This window comes from Choloepus didactylus, chromosome 21 (assembly GCF_015220235.1).
Source record: "Choloepus didactylus isolate mChoDid1 chromosome 21, mChoDid1.pri, whole genome shotgun sequence".
NCBI lineage: Eukaryota > Metazoa > Chordata > Mammalia > Pilosa > Megalonychidae > Choloepus > Choloepus didactylus.
The window spans coordinates 52,839,830-52,862,609 of NC_051327.1; the positions used below are offsets into that span (position 1 = coordinate 52,839,830).

At 37.3% G+C, this 22,780-nt stretch overlaps 1 protein-coding gene across 1 annotated transcript; it reads right to left on the bottom strand.

The window, feature by feature from the left end:
- Positions 1 to 19,720: 19,720 nt before the first annotated feature.
- Positions 19,721 to 20,659, bottom strand: LOC119517787 (olfactory receptor 5W2-like). The gene has a single exon (XM_037814784.1). The coding sequence runs from the start codon at positions 20,651 to 20,653 to the stop codon at positions 19,721 to 19,723; it is 933 nt and encodes a 310-aa protein (XP_037670712.1). The 5' UTR covers positions 20,654 to 20,659.
- Positions 20,660 to 22,780: the final 2,121 nt, after the last annotated feature.

Below are 22,780 nucleotides of genomic sequence, written 5' to 3' on the forward strand. Positions count from 1 at the left end.
CAATACTTGTTGGTTTTGATTACTGTCCTTTCAGGCATTCTGTATTTGAAACATGATACCTTACTGAGGTTTTAATTTTTATTTACTTGGGCAATAATGAAGTTGAATATCTACTTCTATGAAATGTCTGTAAAAGTCAGAATGTGAATAAGAGATCAGTTAAAAGGGCTGTGTTAAAAAAAAATTGGCCTTGTGATTATCCCACTAGTGATATCGTTACCACTGTTATATCAGGTCAAATCAGCCTAGATAAGCCATATCCTCTTTTTTTTATAGAGATGAAGCCACACATTTTCCTTTGTCATATCAGTCCAATAGAGGGATGGGTTTAAACAACATTAGAATCATAGCAATATATAGAGGCCAAAGGTAGTAGCTTGACAGGACCTTATTGATACTGAAATTGAGCCTCCTTTTCACAGAGAAAGAACTGAAGTCTAGTAAGAAGAGGGACTTGTTAAAGGGACACAGTGATTTAAGTGACATTGGGCACCTGGTTCTTCACAGGTTCCTGAAGGGGGATTTCTTCGAGGGAGGTCAAGTTGCTGCTTCAAGCTTTACTGCCTACCTCCCACTAACTAGGCCGCTAAGCATTAATACTGCTCTATTGTCACAAATGTGGTTAAGCCCCTAGAGAATCAGCATTATGTATGTGTCTATTTGCTGTTTTATACACATACCAAAATCTACTATCACTGTCCTGTTCCTGTTTTTAGGGATTTCAATGACACGGCTTGAGAAAGCTTGATAGATATAAGAAAATGCCTGTGATATTAACATACTATAAACACATATTGTTAATGTCACTTGGAAAATTAAGTCCTGTTGCTTGGTGGTAGGTGTGTGGAAAAGTTTGAGGTAGAGAAACAGAGAATGAAAGGTACTAGTTAGGAATGACAGGTAGATTAGATCAAAGCCTTTTGATGTCATGTCCCTACTATGTCTGTAGAATTCCTAAGTGGATAGGTCACACTGCATGCCATGTTACCAAGCTCTCATATGAGTCATGAACCTCCTAAAATGTTCCCAGTAATTGGTTATTCAACCTCTACTTTCACAAATAAGGAAGAGTGAGCACAACATCAAATCAGTAAATTCAATTTTGGCCACCTCTTTATAGGGCTTAAAATTTCCTTACTTTTAAGCCATACCCACTAGGGCTGATAAAAGAAGCCAACACAGAGATCAGTCTTAAGTTTCAGTAATATATGATTTCATATAGAAAGGAGATGATTTAATTATTTGTCATATTTATATGTTCCAATTAGTGGCAACTCAATGAATCCCTGTGCTTGGTTTGGGCTGTAATATTTTAATTAAAAACAGTATTCTGCCATGCTATTTCTCATAACAAATGATTCCATCACAGTACAGGTTATTTGAGAAAATATGATGGAGAAGAAAACCCTTAAAGCCTTTTGTTTAAAGGGAGTGTCAGTCACAAGTTTTTCACAATTACACAGTCACACAGTGAAAGCTACATACTTATACAGTCATCTTCAAGAGTCAAGGCTACTGGATTACAGTTCAACAGTTTCAGTTTTTTTCCATCTATCTCTTCTGATACACTAAAAACTAAAAAGGGATATCTATATAATGCATAAGAATAACCTCCAGAATGACCTCTCAGCTCCATTTGAAATCTCTCAGCCACTGAAACTTTATTTTGTTTCCTTTATCAAGAAGGTATTCTCAATCCTAGGATGCCAGGGCCAGAAGCATCCACAGGAATCATCCCGCCCATTGCCAGGGAGATTTATACTTCTGGGAGTCATGTCTCACATTGGGAGTGGGGCAGTGAGTCTACCTGCAGATTGGCTTAGAGAGAGCGGCCACATGTGAGCAATAAAAGAGGTTCTCTGGGAGTGATTCTTAGGAATAATTATGAATAAGCTTAGCTTCTCCTTTGCAGGAATAGGTTTCATAAGGGCACGCCACAAGATTGAGGGCTTGGTCTTTTAAATTGGTAGTCCACAATGCTTGCAAGAGTATCAGGAATTCCCTAAGTGAGGAAGTTTAAAATTTCCCCATTTTTACCCTGTCCCTAAAGGGTCCTTTGCAAATGATTTTTTATTTTCTATTCAAATTACTCTGGAATGTATCAGAGCATCACATTAACCTGTACAAACAAACAAGATCTCACTCCCTATTCAAGGTTCTGAGTAATTCAGGTGTTTGAACAAACTGGCCATACAAGTTAAATTAGATAGTGTGCTACATAAAATATAAATTTTACACCAAACAAACATCTCTTCCTTTGGTCTCAGATAGAAGCTGACATTTTTAAACACATCCTATAGCCTTTAGTCTGATTTGTCTTTGTCCTAACCAGATCAGCTTGATTCATATAAAAAAATTGAAGTCTGATCTCTTTCTCAGCTTTCTGAACAGTTGCTGTATGGAGTATAGTTTCATAACTCTAGCTCTGAGTCTCAGGTATCACACAGATACCCAAAGTTCCAGGACATGACCAGGGTATACACAAAGAGCTCAGCATCTCAAAATTTAGAAATAACCATAAAACTCAGGAATAAATGTGACAGCTGTAAGAGCTTACAATCTAGGGACCTTTTCAACAAGCCTTCCCCTGACAACCTATGCTCTTAAATTCAATTCTCAAAGTTTGCACATTATATTTAGTCCATATCAGTGAAGTGTTATAACATTCATGTTTTTGTTTCTGGCTTGTTTCATTCAATATACTGTACTCAAGGTTCATTCACCATATTGCATGCCTCAGAACTTCATTCTTCTTGCTGCCACTTAATATTCCATTGTATGTATACACCACAGATCACCCTCTCATTCATTAGTCATGAATACTGCCTCCATAAATACCAGTGTGCAAATGTCCACTCTTGTCCCTGCTTTCAGTTCTTCCAAGTTTATACCTAATAAAGGGATTGCAAGATCCTATGGCAACCCTATACTTAGCCTCCTGTGGAACCAACACACTGCCCTCCAGAGGGGCTGCACCATTCTACTCCCCTACCAACAGTGAAGAGATCTCTCTCTCCCTCCACATCTGCTCCAGCACTTGTATCTTTCTGTTGATTTTTTAAACAGTTTTATTCACACAGCTTACAATCCATCCTAAATGAACAATCAGTAGCTCCTGGTATAATCACATATTTATGCAATCAGCACCACAATATATATGAGGACATTTCCATTTCTTCCACAAAGAAAGAAAAGGAAAAAATAATGAAGAATAAAAAAAGAAGAAAGAAAAAATAAAATAAAATAAAATAAAGAGGAGAAACAACACTAAGAATCCCATACCCCTTCCTTTTTTCCCCTCTGATAGACAATTACCCTTTTTATATGGTCTTTGTAACATTTCATGGAGGTATATTACATTGTTACCGTTAACTATAAGACTCTAATTTACATTGATTTTATTTTTCCATATAACATCCCATTTTCAACACCTTGCAATGTTGACATGTGTGCCAGTTTGAATGTATTGTGTCCCCCAAATGCCATTATCTTTGTGGTCTTCTGGGGCAGAGATTTGCTTGGAATGTGCCCCACTCAGCTGTGGGTGATGATTTTGATGAGATGTTCCCATGGAGGCGTGGCCCTGCCCATTCAAGTTGGGCTTTGATCAGTGGAGCTATATAAATGAGCTGACTCAGAGAGAGGGAACTCAGTGAGTGCAGCTGGGAGTGATGTTCTGAAGAGGAGCAAGCTTGCTAGAGAGGAACATCCTGGGAGAAAGCCGTTTTGAGGCCGGAGCTTTGGAGCAGACGCCAGCTGCCTTCCCAGCTAACAGAGGTTTTCCGGATGCCATTGGCCATCCTCCGGTGAAGGGACCCAATTGCTGAGGTGTTACCTTGGACGCTTTGTGGCCTTAAGACTGTAACTGTGTAGTGAAATAAACCCCCGTTTTATAAAAGCCTATCCATCTCTGGTGTTTTGCATTCTGCAGCATTAGCAAACTAGAACAGATTTTGGTTCCAGAGAAATGGGGTGCCTTTGCTGCTGAGTTTGCAAATACCAAACATGTTGGAACGGCTTTTTAAATGGATAATGGGGAGTTTCTGGAAGAATTGTGAGGAGCTTGATAGAAAAGGCCTGAACTGCTTTAAAGAGACTGTTTATGGAAATATGGACTCTAAAGATACTTCTGACAAGGACTTGAGCAAAAATGATGAATGTGTTGTTGCAAACTGGAAGAAAGACGATCCTTGTTTTAAAGTGGCAGAGAAGTTGGCAAAATTGAGCCCTGTTGTCAGATGGAAGGAAGAATTTGAAAGTGACAACCTGGAATACTTACCTGAGGAGATCTACAGACTACATGTGGAGGAGGTACCCTGGCTTCTCCTTGCAGCTTATAGTAAAATGCGAGCAGAGAGAGATAAACTTAGAACTGAACTCTTGGGTTCAAAGAAACTAGAAGCTGATGGCTTGGAAAATTACGAGCTTCCAGGGGGTGGAATCCCAGAAGCTACAGCCCAACGTGAGGATGTTACCAAAAATGGAACCCAGCCGCTATTTCAGTACAACCCAAGATTGGAGATGGAATTATCCAGAAAGGATTTGTGGAAACTCCTATTGTCTAATGGCTTTGACCCCTGCATGCTTCATGCAAAGCCAACAGAATGTTTGCGAGATCTTTATAGACAGAGCCATTGCCGGTCTGGACTGGAGGAGACAGACAAGGAAAAAATTAAAGGAAAAATTTCTTCAAAGACAGAGCCATGGAGGTTGAGGCCTGGAGTCAAGAGGTCTCAGGCTGGGAGAGCAGAGCAGCCCACATGCATAGAAAGGGTGAGTTTGCCCTGGAGGTCGAGGGCGGGCTTTCCGCCTCGATGCTCTGGAAGAGTTTTGCCATCTGAGGTCCCAAAGAGGGTGGAGCGCATTTACAGGGAATTGGGGAGAGCCTAGCTGCCACCACACTGTTCTGAAGGGGTTGAGCATGTGCCCCGGAGATGGAAGGGAATCCGGGAGCTGCCCCGATGTTTGAGGAGGGTGGGGCCGAGAAGGTGGTCTCCCCAATGTGTGGATATGTTGGAGCACTCACCCAAGCATTTGGAGAGGAAACAGCTGCCAAAAAGGCCCTTGGGAAGGGTTAGGCTCCCGCTCTCTCAAGCCCCAAGGATGCAATGTTGTTCTGTAAATGACTCTCAGACTTTGAAATCTAATGGAGTTTGTCCTGCGGGTTTTAGGAACTGTTTTGCTCCTGTTAACCCTGTTTTCCTTACTGTTTCTCCTTATGGCAATGGAAATGTTTATCCTATGAATGTCTCTCCTTTGTATATTGGGAGCACATAACTTGTTCTAAGTTCACAGATCCACAGCTAAAGAAAAATTATGCCTTAGGACTGGCCAGGCCTATAATTGATTTTGATGGGATTTTGTACTTAACTTAAGTTATTGAAATGATTTAAGTTTTTGTGATATTGTGATGGAATTAATGTATTTTGTATTTGGAAGGATAAATGTCATTTTGGGGTCCAGGGGGTGGAATGTGCCGGTTTGAATGTATTGTGTCCCCCAAATGCCATTATCTTTGTGGTCTTGTGGGGCAGAGATTTGCTTGGAATGTGCCCCACTCAGCTGTGGGTGTTGATTTTGATGAGATGTTCCCATGGAGGCGTGGCCCTGCCCATTCAAGGTGGGCTTTGATCAGTGGAGCTATATAAATGAGCTGACTCAGAGAAAGGGAACTCAGTGAGTGCAGCTGGGAGTGATGTTTTGAAGAGGAGCAAGCTTGCTAGAGAGGAACGTCCTGGGAGAAAGCCGTTTTGAGGCCAGAGCTTTGGAGCAGACTCCAGCTGCCTTCCCAGCTAACAGAGGTTTTCTGGATGCCATTGGCCATCCTCCAGTGAAGGGACCCAATTGCTGAGGTGTTACCTTGGATGCTTTGTGGCCTTAAGACTGTAACTGTGTAGTGAAATAAACCCCCATTTTATAATAGCCTATCCATCTCTGGTGTTTTGCATTCTGCAGCATTAGCAAACTAGAACAACATGCATTTTTTCTCCTTCATGAAAAACATTCTTATATTTGTAGGTTTAATCACCATCATTGTCCATTCTATGTTTTGCTACATTTTGTAGCCCCAGTCCTTATATTCTGTCTTTCCTTCTGGTGTCATGCATGCCCCTAGTATTCCCCTTTCAACGATATATACACTCATCTTTGTTCAGTGTACTTACAATATTGTGCTACCATCAGGTAGTATTGTGCAATCCATTTCTGGATCTTTATAACCAATCCTGTTGAACATTATTTACTTCTTCAGCATCAAATGACCAATCTATACCCTTTTTCTTTCTCCTGATAAACTGTGTTCTCAACTTTATCTCTGAAAGCTCGCTCTTTAATGTTATTTCATATTAAGGAGAACATACAGTATTTGTACTTTTGTTTCTGGCTAATTTTGCTCAACATAATGTCCTTAAGGATCATCCACATTGTTACATGTTTCATGACCTTATTCTGTCATATAGCTGTGTAATATTCCATCATACACACACACACACACACACACACACACACACACACACACACGTTTGCTTATCCACTCACCTGTTGATGAACACTTGTGCTATTTCCATCTCTTGGCAATTGTGATTAATGCCAGTCTAAACAATGGTTTTCAAATGTTTCTTCATGTCCTAGCCTTCAGTTCCTCTGAGTATATACCTAATGTACTAGTTTGAATTTGTTATGTAACCCATAAAAGACCATGTTCTTTTAATTGACCCTTGTAGGGGCAGATCTTTTATGGTAGGAACTTTGATCCAATTGTTTCTATGGAGATATGTCCCTGCCCATTCAGAGTGGATCTTAACCCTTTGGTGGAGTCCTTTAAGAGAGCTCAGAGCCCCCTTGAGGAGCTGGTAGAGAATGCAGGGGTATTGGGCTTCCCCACCTTGATGGTTGCTGATGTGCTCACAGACATAGGAGACTGGTGGGTTGATGGGTTGAGCCCTCTACCACAGGACTTGCCCTTGGGAAGACTGTTGCTGCAAAGAAGTGGCTAGGCCTTCCAATAATTGTTCCTAAGAGCCTCCTCCTGAATGCCTCTTTGTTGCTCAGATGTGGCCCTCTCTCTAGCTAAGCCAACTTGGCAGATGAAATCACTGCCCTCCCCACCATGTGAGATCAGACACCAAGGGGAGTGAATCTCCCTGGCAACATGGAATATGACTCCCAGGGAGGAATCTAGACCCAGCATCATGGGATGGAGAACATCTTCTTGACCAAAAGGGGGATGTAAAAGGAAATGAAATAAGATACAGTGGCAGAGAGATTCCAAAAGGAGCTGAGAGGTCATTCTGGTGGGCACTCTTATGCATCATATAGACTACCTTTTTTAGGTTCTAATGATTTGGAGTTGCTAGCAGTAAATACCTGAAACTATCAAACTACAATCCAGAACCCATGAATCTTGAAGATGATTGTATAAAAATGTAGTTTATAAGGGGTGACAGTGTGATTGGGGAAGCCATAAGGACCACACACCCCTTTGTCTAGTTTATGGATGGGTGAGTAGAAAAATGGGGGAAGGAAACAACCAAACAAAGGCACCCAGTGTTCCTTTTTACTTTAATTGCTCTTTTTCACTTTAATTTTTATTCTTGCTATTTTTGTGTGTGTGGTAATGAAGGTGTCAGGGATTGATTTTGGTGAAGAATGCACAACTATGTAATGGTACTGTGAACAATTGAATAGATGATTTGTTTTGTGTGACTGCATGGTATGTGAATATATCTCAATAAAATGAATATAAAAAAAGGGAGACAAAGAAGGACATTATATATTAATAAAAATGTCAATTCATCAATAAAACATAACAATCATAAATATTTATGCATCAAGGCAGAGTGACCCAAAATTCATGAGGCAAACACTGAACACTGAAAGGAGAAGCAGATACCTCTACAATAATAGTAGGGGACTTCAGTACACTGCTCTCATCAATAGATAGAGCATCTAGACAGAAGTTCAATAAGGAAATGGAGATGTTGAATTGTATGATAAATGAACTAGACTTGACAGATATTTATAGAACAGTACACATCACAACAGCAGAATACACATTTTTTTCTCAAGTACTCATGGAATATTCCCTAGGATAGACCAAAAGTTAAGTCATAAAGCAAGTCTCAACAAATTTAAAAATGACTGCTGGTATACAAAACATTTTCATGGATCATAATTGAAAGAAGTTGGAAATAAATAACAGGCAGAAGGTCATAAAATTCACAAATGTATGGAGGCTAAACAACACATTCTTTGAAAACCAGTGGAGAAAGGAGTAAATTACAAGAGAAATTAGTAAATACATCAAGGCAAATGACAATGAAAACACAACATCAAAACTTGTGGGATGCCACAAAGGTGAGCTGAGAGGGAAATTCATTGCCCTAAATGCCTATATTAAAAGACAAGAGAGAACAAAAATTGAGGAACTCACCATTCACCTGGGATTTAATAGCAAATTAACCCCAGAGTGAAAAGAAGAAAATAAATAACAAATATCATAGCAGAGATAAATGAAATTCAGAACAGGAAATCAATACAGAGAATCAACAAAACCAGAAGTTGGTTCTTTGAGAAAATCAATAAATTGATGGACCCCTAGCTAACAAAAAAATAAAGAAAGAGAGAGAGAGAGGATGTAAATAAATACAATCAGAAATGGGAAAGGAGACATAACTACTGACCTTGCAGGAAAAAAATAAGTTAATGAGAGATATTATGAGCAACTATATGCTAATAAACCATTCACCTGAGATAAAATGGACAACTTGCTAGAAAAGCATAAACAAACAACACTGACTCCAAAAGAAATAGACAACCTCAACAAACCAATCACAAATAGATTGAGTCAGTCATCACAAATCTCCCCCCAAAATAGAAAAGCCCAGGACCAGTTATCTTCACATGTGAATTCTTCCACGCACTCAAGAAAGAATTAGTACTAATCCTGCTCAAACTCTTCAAAAAAGTTGAAGAGGAGGGAAAGACACCTAACTCATTCTATGAAGCCAACATCACCCTGATATCCAAATCAGACAAAGATATTACAAAAAAAAGAAAATTATACTCTAATTCCTTTAACAAATATAGATGCAAAAATCCTCAACAAAAGACTCACAAATCAAATCCTGCAGCATATTGAAAGAATTATACTTCACAACCAGGTGGGATTTATTCCAGGTATGCAAGGCCAGTTCAACACAAGGCAATCAAGTATTGTAATACACTGCATCAATAAATCAAAACAGAAGAACCACATGATCATCTTGATTGACGCAAAAAGAGCATTTGACAAAATTCAACATCCTTTCTTGATGAAAACACTTCAAAGGATATGAATAGAAGGGAACTTTCTCAATATGATAAAGGCAATAGATGAAAAATCCACAGCTAACATCATACTCAATGGGGAGAGATGAAAGCTTTCCCTCTAAGATCGGGAACAAGAGAGGGATGTCCATTGTCACTATCTGTGCCAATTTGCTAATGCTGCCATCTTGCACAACACCAAGAATGTATTGGCCTTTTTAAAGGGGGTTTATTTGGTCACAGAGTTAGTCTTAATGCCATAAAGTGTCCAAGAGAAGGCATCAACAACAGGGTACCTTCACTGAAGGATGGCCAATGGAATCATAAAACCTCTGTTTCCTGGGAAGGCATGTGGCTGGTGTCTGCTTGCTCCCAGGGTGCATTTCAAAATGGTGTTCTCCAAAATATTGCTTTTGGGGCATTTTGTCCTCTCTTAGCTTCATCTCCTCTCCAAAATTCCACTCTCAGTTGCTCTGAGCTCCTTCTGTCTGTGAACTCTTTATATGGCTCCAGTGATTTAATTCAGACACAGCCTGCATGGGTGGGGTAACACCTTTATGGAAATCATCCAATCAAAGTTCTTACCCACAGTTGATTGAGTCCTGTCTTCATAGAAACAATCAATAGGTTCCAACCTAATCAACATTAATATGCCTGCACCCACAAGATTGCATCAAAGAACATGGCATTTTGGGAGGACATAATACATCCAAACTTGCACACCATGATTATTCAACACTGTGCTGGAAGTTCTAGCTAGAGCAATTAGGCAAGGAAAAGAAATAAAATGCATCCAAATTGGAGAGGAAGAGGTAAAACTTCCGTTCTTTGCAGATGACATGATTCTAAATGTAGAAAATCCAGAAAAATCTACAGCAAAGCTACTAGAACTAATCATTGAATACAGCAAAGTGGTAGGCTAAAAGATCATCATGCAAAAATCTGTAGCATTCCTATAAACAAGTAATGTGCAACAAGAGGAGGAAATCAAGAAAAAAATTCCATTTGCAGTAGCAACCAAAAGAATCAAGTATTTAGGAATAAACTTAACCAATGCCACAAAAGACTTATACAGAGAATAATACAAGAAACTGCTAAAAGAAACTGAACAGGGCTTAAAAAAATGGAAGAACATACCATGTTCATGGATTGGAAAACTAAATATAGTTAAGATATCAACTCTACCTAAACTGGTTTATAGTTTCAATGCAATACCAATTAAAATCCCAACAACTTACTTTGCAAAAATAGAAAAACCAATAACCAAATTAATTTGGAAGGGCAAGTTGCCCTGAATAGCCAAAAACAAACAATAAACAAACAACAAGAAAAAAAACAAAAAACAAAAAGAGGAACTAAGTGTAAGGTCTTATACTATCTGACTTTACTATGTATTACAAAGCTACAGTGATCAAAACAGCATGGTACTGGCATAAGGATAGATATACCAATCAAGGCAATTGAATTGAGTGTGCAGAAATAGAACTTCACAATCTATGGACAATTGCTCTTTGATAAGGTAGTCATGCCAAAGCAACTGAGACAGAGCAGTCCCTTCAGTAATGGTGTTTGGAGAACTAAATACCATTTCCAAAAGAATGAAAGAGGACTCCTATCTCACACCTTATACAAAAATTAACTCAAAATGTATCAAAGACCTAAAAATTAGCACTAAGAACATAAAATTCTTAAAGAAAATATAGGGCAATATCTTAAAAATCTTGTGATAAGAGCTGGTTTCCCAGACCTTACACCCAAAGAACAAATAGACAAATGGGATCTCCTCAAAATTAAACACTTTGTATATCAGAGGACTTTGTCAGAAACATACAGAGGCAGCCTACACTATGGCAGACAATATTTGGAAACCATATATCAGATAAGGGTTTAATAACCTGAATATATAAAGTGATCCTACAATTAAACAACAGAAAGACAAACAATCCAGTTACAATTATGGGAAAAAGACATGGACAAACATTTTTCTGAAGAGGAAACACAAATGGCTCAAAAACATGAAAAAATGCTCAACTTCACTGGCTATTAGGGAAATCCAAATCAAAACAACAATGAGATATCATCTCACACCTGCCAGAATAGCCATTATCAAAAAAAAAAAACAAAAGAAAGAAAGAAAGAAAAGAAGATTACAAGTGCTGGAGGGGATATGGAATGTGGAGAAAAAGGACACTTATTCACTCTTGGTGGGAATGTAGAATGGTGCAACCACTCTGGAAGACTGGTGATTCCTTGGGAAGCTAAGTGTAGATTTTCTATAGGACCCCGCTGCTCCATTATTAGATACATACTCAGAGGAACTGAAAGTTAAGAAATGAATGGACACTTGTAAACAGATGTTTATTGTGACATTATTCACAATTGCCAAGAGATGGAAACAGCCCAAATGAATATCCATCAATGGACGAGTGGATAAACAAACAGTGGTACATACACACAATGGAATATTACACAGCTGTAAGACAGAACAAAGACAAGGAAAATATAATCTCATGGATAAATCTTGCAGGCATTATGTTGAGCAATGTTTGCCAGAAACAAAAGGACAAATACTGTGTGGTCTCACTAATATGAACTAAGATTAATGAACAAACTTTGAGCATTAAAAGCTGATAACACAGGTGTTATGGTTTGCTAATGCTGCTGGAATGCAAAACACCAGAAAAGGATTGACTTTTATAAAATGGGTTTATTTGGTTACACAGTTATAGTCTTAAGGACATAAAGTGTCCAAGGTAAATCATCAACAATTGAATACCTTTACTGGGGGATGGCCAATGGCATCTGGAAAACCTCTGTTAGCTGGGAAGGTATGTGGCTAGTGTCTGTTCTGCAGTTCTGGTTTCAAAATGGCTTTCTCTCAGGATGTTCCTCTCTAGGCTGCAGCAGCGTCTGGGCTGGTGTAGCTCTTTTTAAAAGTACTCCAGTGATCCAGTAAAGAGCCATGCTGAATCAGACAGGCTGTGAGAAGCTCCATGGCATTGACAAGGCCAAGGTCAGCACCCCAATCAGGCCTGACGGAGAAAAGAAGGAATAGCTTGACTGGCTCCTGACTATGATGCTTTGGGTGTTGGCAACAAAATTGGGATCATCTGAACAAGTCCAGCTGGCAAATTCTAAGTTTTTTGACCATTAAAAAACAAAAAACAAAAAGCAGACAACAAAACAAACACCAACCACTAAGTGGCATTCCTTTGGTTTACTAAGCTGAGATATACACTATTTTTCCATCCCAATCTGGTTGAAATGTGCATGTAAGACACCATTGCTTACAATATAGATGAACCTTGAAAACTTTGTTAAGTGAAAGAAACCAGACACAAAAAGCCACACATTGTATAATTCTAATTACAACAAATAGAAACCAACAGTGTAAGAATAAATCAAATGTAGGGAAGCCCCATGTCCACTAGGTGTCACACCTAACCATAAGGTTACCAAGTTTGTAAAAGAAAAAAGGAATTTTAAAGTAACCAATCAAATATTTTTATGTTAAGTTTCTGCATTCACCCTACATAACCTTCCTCTCTTCTTTGTCTTGAGGGAACTTCTTTTTCAGGTGCAGTTTGGATGCTGCTCTGATTCATGAATCATAAACTGCTCAAATAAACTCCCATAAGTAATACCTTGTCTAATGTTAAAAAATATATATAGAATATGACTTAATTAAAGTTACTCTAAATCAAGATGCTATAAATTTTCTGTAACCCAAACAAGAGGGAGCTCTCTGATCCCATGTCCAGCTGCGTCTAGAGGAGCAGGGCTACCAGGCTTGGTAATGGGTCAATTAATTTTTACATTGTAAACTTGTTCCTTTTACCTTAAGTGTTCCTTTAGTAAAAAATGTGTTGAAGTTGAAAAAGAAAATCAACCAATGCTGAGTGGGTGGAGCCACACCTCCATGGAAACATTCAATCAAGAGGCCACATTCTAATGAAAGGTGTCACTCACAGTTGGGTGGGTCAACATTTCCATGGAAACACTCAATCACAAGTTTCCAACCTAATCAACACCAATACATCTGCCCCCAAAAGATTGCATCAAAGATAATGGCATTTTGGGGGACATAATGCATGCAAACTGGCACAAAAGGATATCAAGAGATAGAAAGAGGGTAGCGATTGGGCATTTGATGCTAAAGGACTGCAGAATGTTCAGCAGGATTGACTGTACAGATCCAGAAATAGATAGCATAATACTGTGTGATAGTAGCAGAATATTGTAAGTTCACTGAACAAAGATGTCTGTGAATAAAGCTGAAAGAAGTGGGCTAGGGGCATGTATGACACCAGAGATAAAACAAGATGATAAAGACTGGGACTGTATAACTTAGCAAAAACTGGAGAGGCCAATGATTGTGACCAAATGGACAAATATAAAAATATTCTTACATATGGGAGAACAAATGAATGTCAACCATGCAGAGTTGAAAAAGGGATGGTATTGGGGAAAAATATAATCAAAGCAATCTGGAGTCTACAGTCAACAGTAACATTGTAATATGTCTCCATTAAATGTATGTTTTCCTTAATTGATAGAATCAGATTCAAACAAAAGAAATAGACACTTTCACACTACTTTTAGAATTAAAAGCTAATTTTATTGTTATTAGCAAAATTATGAAAACATTAAAGAAATTAAATGATTAGAGTTAAATGACTAGCTCATAAATTACAGAAATAGAACAAAAGAGAAAGAATCAAATACATCACCAGTTGGACAGCAGCCTCCATGGGTTTAAACAGCAACACATCGGGAAGGCTTTCACTCTATGAAGGTCCTTGGGAGCCCCAAAAGGGAATTCATCAACCATTAAAAGTGCATCCACCTTGCAGGTTAAGTCTTCAGGGAATCCAAGAAAGGCTTTCCCTTTTAAAGCCCAAAATACATTTGTCATAATTAAGAGTATTCCCTCAAAGTTGAAGCTGCCCAGACTCCAGTCTCCAAGGCAAGACTCCCTCATGACTTTGTTGATGTTATTTAGGATGCTTTGTTTCTAAGGATACAGAACACTAAGTCTTATGTACATGTTTCCATGGACATCTATTATTTAGATATTATATATTAACCTTTGGGTGAGGCCACAGGGACATGCTCTGCCACACCCCTGCTCCTCAGCATGGAAGCTGCCAGAATCATTTATGAATGTAGCTACATATTTAATCTCTGGTCCTGTGGTCACACATAAGAAGCAATTTTTATTTTATAAGTGGGATGAGGAATAAAGGATAAATATGTTGGGAAACAAAGGCAACAGCAATAACAACAACTAAAGCAAATTATTATACAAAGGAGACTAATTCCCAAAGCTAACAGAACACTGTGCCACTTAGCAGATAGAACAGAAAACCACTGAGCAATATGATCATTGCTTATTTGTTGTATTTGAACAATATGTTTTTGCATTTGTTGCATTGCATTAGTGATATTTTTGGAATAATCAGGTATATATACACAGCATATAGTTTGCAGCACAGCACATACACCACCTCTAGCTGCCATTACATATAGAGGCATTCCAAGCTGTGGCTATGTGCAAGCTTAAGACATCTACTTGTTACTAAGAACTATGGTAGAGACTTGTGGTAGAAAAATGCTTAAAGGATAAAACAACCATGCAGTTCATTTGATTTGATGGTGGGTAAGAACAGCTTGCAAGTTATCAGGTTGGGAAGGCAGATGGGGGTGGATAGTTGCAGGTAAATACAGCCATCTCCAGGAGCATAGTCCAGTCCAGTTGTAAGGGAGATATCTCCATCCATATTTTCACATATTCATAAAGCTCCCCATGGTACCAGTGTTACATGAGTATGAGAGGTATTGGTGAAATTACAGATTTTACTTGTGATGTTAGAACAAAGCTCTTTTGGCAAAAATCCTACAGTTACATTGCTATATCCTGTGTGTTGTATACATAAGGGGAAAATACTATTAGGTTTTACAGCTAAAGCTGGTTCCCAATCTAAACCATTCCATACTCTGTGTGTTAGGGGAGTTACTGTTTGATTAATCCCCTGTCTTACCTCAGCATAGATATGTTTGTGGGTTTCATTAAAAACTTGGAGGTTCCAGTGAGATTGATATTGAATCCAGTTATATAACCAAGTCCATTCTGAAAAATTAGCAGGGTGAAATATTTAGGTGAGCATCAGTAAGCATCTCAGAAATCATCCACACACCCATCAAAAATGGACGTCCAATATAAGAGGGTTTGTATACTTTTAACCATGGAAGTGAAATCATAGTGTTTGTATACAATTATATCTGGCTTCTTTCACTAAAGCTTATGTCTGTGACATTCCTTCATGTTGCTGTTTGTTGTGGTCATTTTTTGTTCTCACTGCTATGTAGTAGTCCAATATATAATATCCATATATTATTTACTTTATCTAGAGCAAAGATTTGCAAATATTGCCTTTAAAATTTATTGGAACACATTCACCCATATTCATTTGTATATTGGCTCTGGCTGCTGCAATGTAAATAGAAACTTGAATGCTTGGGTCAGAGGCTTTATGGCCTGCAGAGTCAAAAATACTATTAATGACATGCAAAAAATTCCTCAACTCTGATCTAACATGTTGATAGAAACTTGAGTTGTTTTCAGATTTATGTTATTGAAAATAATGCTACTGTGAATATTTTTCTGTATTCTTTTGGTGGATATTCATTCACTTATTGTTTTGGATAAAACTAGGAACCCAGTTTTTGGAATTTCTTTCATGTGTATTTTCAGCTACAGCAGATACTTCCTGTTCTAGTTTGCTAGTGCTGCCGGAATGCAAACCACCAGAGATGGATTGGCTTTTATAAAAGGGGGTCTATTTGGTTACACAGTTACAGTCTTAAGGCCATAAAGTATCCAAGGTAACACATCAGCAATTGGGTACCTTCACTGGAGGAAGGCCAATGGTGTCCAGAAAACCTCTGTTAGCTGGGAAGGCACGTGTTAGCGTCTGCTCCAAGTTCTGGTTTCAAAATGTCTTTCTCCAAGGATGTTCCTCTCTAGGCTGCAGTTCCTCAAAAATGTCACTCTTAGTTGTACCTGGGGATTTGTCCTCTCTCAGCTTCTCCAGAGCAAGAGTGCTTTCAACGGCCGTCTTCAAACTTTCTCTCATCTGCATGCAGCTCCTGTGCTTTCTTCAAAGTGTCCCTCTTGTCTGTAGCTCCTCTTCAAAACATCACTCACAGCTGCACTGAGTTCCCTCTGCCTGTCAGCTCATTTATATGGCTCCACTGATCAAGGCCCACCCTAAATGGGTGGGGCCATGCCTCCATGGAAATATCCAATCAGAGTCATCACCCACAGCTGGGTGGGGTGCATCTCCAAAGAAACACTCAAAGAAATCTAATCAAAACTGATAACGTCTGCCCACACAAGATTACATCGAAAATAATGGCATTTGGGGGACACAATACATTCAAACTGGCACACTTCCACATAGCTTTCCAAATAGCAATGGCAATTTCCTTTTTTCTACTAATGTGTGATAGGTACAGTTGTTCCACATACTCAAGCAATACTTGTTAGCTCTAATTACTGTAATTTTAGCTGTTCTGTAGGTGAGTCATGGTACTGCACTGAGTTTTTTTTTTTTTTTTTTACTTAAGTACATATAAAGTTCAACATCTATTTCTATGTCATGTCTATGGAAGTTGAAATGTAAATAAGAAGCTAGTCAAAAGGACTGTGCTTAACATGTTGGGCCTTTTGTTAATCCCACCATCTCACTGATAGCATTACCATTGTTATATCAAGTCATATCATTCTTAATATGCAGTATCTTCCCTTTTTATAGATAGGTATCAACTTATTTTTCTCAAATTCAGTCCAATAGTGGGATATATTTAAAGAGCAATAGAATCATAGACATACATAGATACAAAAGGTGTCAGCTGGACAGGACCTTAGTGATACTGACTTTGAGCCCCTCTTTCACAGAGCGTGAACTGAAGTCTAACTTGGAGAGTGACTTGTTAAAGGGCACAGGTTTGAGTGGTTTTGGACCCCTGGTTTATAGCATGTTTATAATGAGGGATTTCTTCAATGGAGATTAAGTTGGTCATTCTGGCTTTAATGCATATGTCCCATGAACTGTGTCATTACACATTATTACTCCTCTATTCACACAAATGTGGTTACGCACAGAATCACCATCATGTGTCTTTCTGCTTGCTGTTTTATATTCATACCCAAATCCATTACTGTGCTATTCTTCTGTTTAGGAATTTTGGTGACAAGACTTAAGGAATAGATGCAGGAATACACCTAGAATGTTAATCCACCACACACATGTTTGTAATATAAAGTGTGGAAAATAAAATTCCCATTATTAGTTGGTAGATGTGTGAGAAGAGTGTGAGATAGAGAAACAAATAATAATAGTGTCTAGTGAGGAACAATGTAGACAACTTAAGATAGATCAAAGGTTTTCAATGTTAGGTTCTCAATAAGTCTATAGCATTCCAAGAAAGAAAGGTCCCTACATCCCTTCTTCCCAAGCTCTTATATGAGTCATGAATCTCCTAAACAAGATTCCCAACAATTGGTTATTCCACCTCAACTTGCACATTTAAGGGAGAGGAAACGCCCAATCAAAGCAGAGAATTCCATTGTTGGTCATCAATTTATAGGGCTTAAAATAGACTTTCTTCTGTTTCACATCCACTAGATGGATAAAGAAACAAATCTGGAGATAAAATTGGTTTTTAGAAGTAATAATATATAAATCATATGGAAGTGCCATGAGTTAATAAGTTGTCATGTTTAGATATTCCAAATTATTGGTAATCTTCTGAAGTCCTTCTACTGATTGAACTTTAAGTTCTCAATTTCAAACCAGTTTTCTGCCATGCTGCCGCTCATAATAACAATTCCAACACAGTATGAGTTAATTAAGAAAGCATGGTGGAGGAGGAACCCCTTAAAGTCTTTTGTCTAAAACAACCATTCCCTATAGGCCTTTTCTCCTTCTATACTTTCCCCAAACATGTCCCTGTGTTTCACAAAGAAAGGCCAACTTGTAAAGCACAAGGGGTCCTTGGGCTTTACTCCATTTCTAGAATGTTTTCACACAGGACATTTTACAATGCTAGCTATCAAGTCTAAGACACTCAATGACTTCAGCTTCTACAATTATGATATATAATTAGTAGTGTCCTTGAGGGTTGCTAGAACTCAAGCAGATAAAGTAGGTGAATATCAAGAAAATATACTGATGAATGATATTTCTTCCTGAATTGTTAGTATGTATTCCTTTATACATCCATTACTTCTAGTAATTACAACAGGTATATATATTTAGAAGCTATAAAATATATTCAAGTCACATAATATAACTTCAGTAAATTTTGTTTTGACTAACATTTACTAAGCACTTAATATTCATGTTAGTTTTATTTTATTACTTATATGTTTATTTCCCATTTTGTGGCCAAGACAGTAGGCAGATTCTTTGCATAACAGATGAAAAACTCAGTTCTTGAACACAAAATGTTCACAATCCCATATTAGAGAAAAGTATTTAATAAACAGAATAATATTGTAAAAATGCCTCAAGCAGACAGTTGCTTGTGAATACACAAAGGATCTCAACACAGATTGAGAAAAGAGAAGAAGACAAGAAAACCTTTCTGGCAATTTGATGGAGGAACTAAGATTCCCCATTCAAGGAAATACTTTCCCCAGACCCTTCCCTTTGTTCTTTATAACCTAAGTATGTGGACTTTATTTCTTCTTTAAAGTCGAGATGTTGTCCTCCTCACATACTAACTGCCATTCCCTCTGCCAAGAAACTTTCCTTTCCCCAATGCATTTTACTCATCCTTTAGCTCTGTGGCAAAATTACTCCATTTAGGGATGCCTTCCTTCTCAGAATACCAAAGTCAGACATTTTGTTTTGAATTTTCATTGGTCTTTATATTTTGTGATGATTTACAGTTTACTATTTATTTTTGAAAGCTTAACTAATTAGTATTTGCTTTTTCATTAGATTATTCTTTAGTAAAAGAGCTACTGGATTAATCATAAAATACTAAGCACCTAAATGTCAAAAGACCCTTAATAAACATGCAATACAGTTTAAAAAATTAAATAGTACACAAAAGAAAGTTTGAACAAATAAAAATTTGACATGACAAAAAGTGTCAGGCAAGTTTTAAACAATGAGGGATTTATATATATGAAGTCAGGGCATATAATGAAACATGACCATTTAGGGAAATGCAAAATTTTGATATGATTATACATTAGTACATACACTCTTTTTTAAAATTAGTATTTGAGACAACACATTTCTCATGTATTTTCATGTGATTTTATGAAAAAGAAAAAACCACAAATACATGCACATACATACACACTACATATACATATATATTTATTTAATATAAATATTTAATACAACCTTTTATTTTTCAGTCTTTTCAAAGCCTCTTTCACATCTTTGTTCCGCAGGCTATAAATCAGAGGATTTAACATGGGAATCACAAGAGTATAGAAAAGTGAGGTCATTTTGTCTTGATCTAAGGAATAGGAAGAACTGGGCCTGAAATACATGAACAGCATAGTTCCCTGGAAAATTGCAACAGCAGTCAAGTGGGATGTGCAGGTGGAGACAGCTTTGAATCTCCCCTCAACAGAAGGGATCTTTAAAACTGATAGGATGATATAGCAATAAGACACTAGAACTCCAGAAATGGTACTCAATTCAATGAAGCCAAAAATGGTGAATAATACCAGTTCATTGACATGTATATCAGAACATGAAAGGAGGTAAAGGGGAGGTAAATCACAGAAGAAATGATTAATCTCATTTGACCCACAGAAACATAAGTGGAATGTTAATGTTGTATGTGTCAGAGCATCCATTACTCCCACAAGGTAAACCCCAGCCATGAGCATGGAGCACACCCCTCTGGACATGTTGACTGTATAGAGCAAAGTGTTGCTAATAGCCTTGTACCTATCAAAGGCCATCACTGCCAACAGCAGACACTCAGAATCTGAAAAAATACAGAAGATGAAGAATTGCAGAGCACAGCCAAAAAAGGGAATTGATTTGCTCTTGGCAAAGAGATCCACCAGCATCTTGGGCCCAATTGCTGTGGAGTAGCAGAGGTCACAAAAGGCAAGGTGACTGAGGAAAAAGTACATTGGTGTATGAAGCTGGGAATCCATTCTAATTAAAATGATCATTCCAATATTTTCCAGAATATTAATGAGATAAACAACTAAAAGGATGGTGAATAGAGTCCTTTTGATCCCAGAATTAGTAGTTATTCCCAAGAAAAGGAATTCAGTCAAGGAGGAGCAATTTCCTCTGTCCATTCTTTTTTTTTTTTTTTTTTTTTTTTGACTAAACTGTTGAAAAAATAATCAAGAAAATAGTATATCCAAGTTTAACTCTCTGGACATCCACAAAGTATTATTTGTAAATCAGGAAGTTATTTGTTTCTGTAAATTTTCTTCTTTCTCCTCAGAATATTACCCACACATATATCAATTTCTAAAGAAGCATTCTTAGCTATTTGACAATGATGAAAATCATCTGTGATCAGAACTGAGAAACTCTGATCTACATGTAGATGCCATTCACGAAGTATGTGACTTTCCTCAAATTACCCAATTTCTCTTGGCCTCCCCTTCTTTATATCAGGGAGTTTAACTGGTTTAATTGTAAGGTAATTCCACTGTCAAAATATTGTGGCAAAAACACCCATGTTAGAGAGACAAGGCTCAAACATGTAAGACCAATGATCTGATAGGCTCAAAAATACTTACATGAAAAACAACAAAAAAAGTGATCCCAATTATTGTGTTCCCCTAAAATCATGATTGGTTTAAAATATGTGTGCATTTGCTGTAGATATAATGAGTCTATCACTGACAATAATAAAGAAAGCCATTATGTAACTGCTTTGGGTCTATCTTTTTTTACTATTTAGTAAGATATGAAATATGATTTTCTGAGCTGTTCTCTACAAAGGCAATACTGCTTTGCCACAGTCTTCATTCCCTATCTGGAGAAGTGGTCTAGTGCCAAAGGACAAGTCTCTTAACCAGTGAATGAGAAGTGCTGAAAAAATGGAAACAACAAAATTTACCATACACATTTGCATCCCTTTGGATTTTAAGTTGACATTTTCATTAAAAAACAGATAAGGGAAATGAGTCACAGTTTTTGAACTATATAGGGTTCTAATTCTTGTGTGTGTTTTTATGTTTTTGTGTGTGATGTGATTCTATATATGTGTAAAATCTCTCTATCGATACGTAAGATTTAGAATATGGATAATGGTCTGATGTATTTTAATTTTTAGACCTAAGTAAATACAGCATGTGATCCACGTGAAGCTGAATTTGCACATTAATCTTTGAAATGTGCACCTCAATTATTTTTAAAAGAAAACTAAAAACAAAATGCAAAAGTCAGATGTATGCTTGTACAATAATAAAAGCAGTAAGGTTTTCTTATGAACCCAGATTAAATAAAATAATTCAAAACTTGTGTATGTATGTGGGGGTAGTAATGTATTCAGTCTGATTCCTTCAGCTCTAGGAAGAAAATATTTTTGAGGCCTGTAGTTTGCAGCATTTATTATTTATACCTGAGAAAGGAAGTGTAAATGATTCATTTAAAAATCCCTCATATATTTTTCAAAATATATATTTTTTTTTCTATACTCTTTAAATTTGGAGACTCATAAACCTACCTGAGTTGGACAGGTCTTTCAGTTCTTGTCTCTGGTAGCTGAAAAATAAGCAGATGTCATTTTATTTTACCCAGTAAAACTTGGGACTTAAATGTCTGAACCTCCTGCCCTCATACTTCTGTGTTAAGCAAAGATGAGATTAATTAGATTAGGCTCTGTATTTTCCCCCATCAATACCACAATAATTTTCATAAATACTGAGATTTAAATTCTTCACTCTTGTCACCAAATTGATCAATACCAGGAAAAGTACCTGCAATTGATTTTTTAAATTAAATTTTTTGTTAGAGAAGTTGTGGGTTTACAAAATATCATGCATAACATATATAAAATACAGAGTTCCCATATACCACCCTATTATTAACACCTTGCATTAGTGGAGCACATCTGTTATAATTCATGTAAAAATATATTTTTATAATTATACCATTAATGATAGTCCTCCAATTAAAATAGAGTTCACTCTGTTGTACAATATCCATGATTTTTTTTTAGTTTTTATTCTAATAGTATCTGTAAAATGTAAAATTTCCCCTTTTAACCTCATTCACATATATAATTCAGTGCTGTTAATTACAGTCACTCTATTGTGGTCCATCACCACCATGTATTACCAAATCTTTACAGTCAACCCAAATAGAAATTATTTTACTATGTAACTATTAACTCCCCATTCCATACCCCTTACCCTACCCAGCCACTGGTAAACTATGCTATTGATTCTGACCTGAGGAGTTTGCTT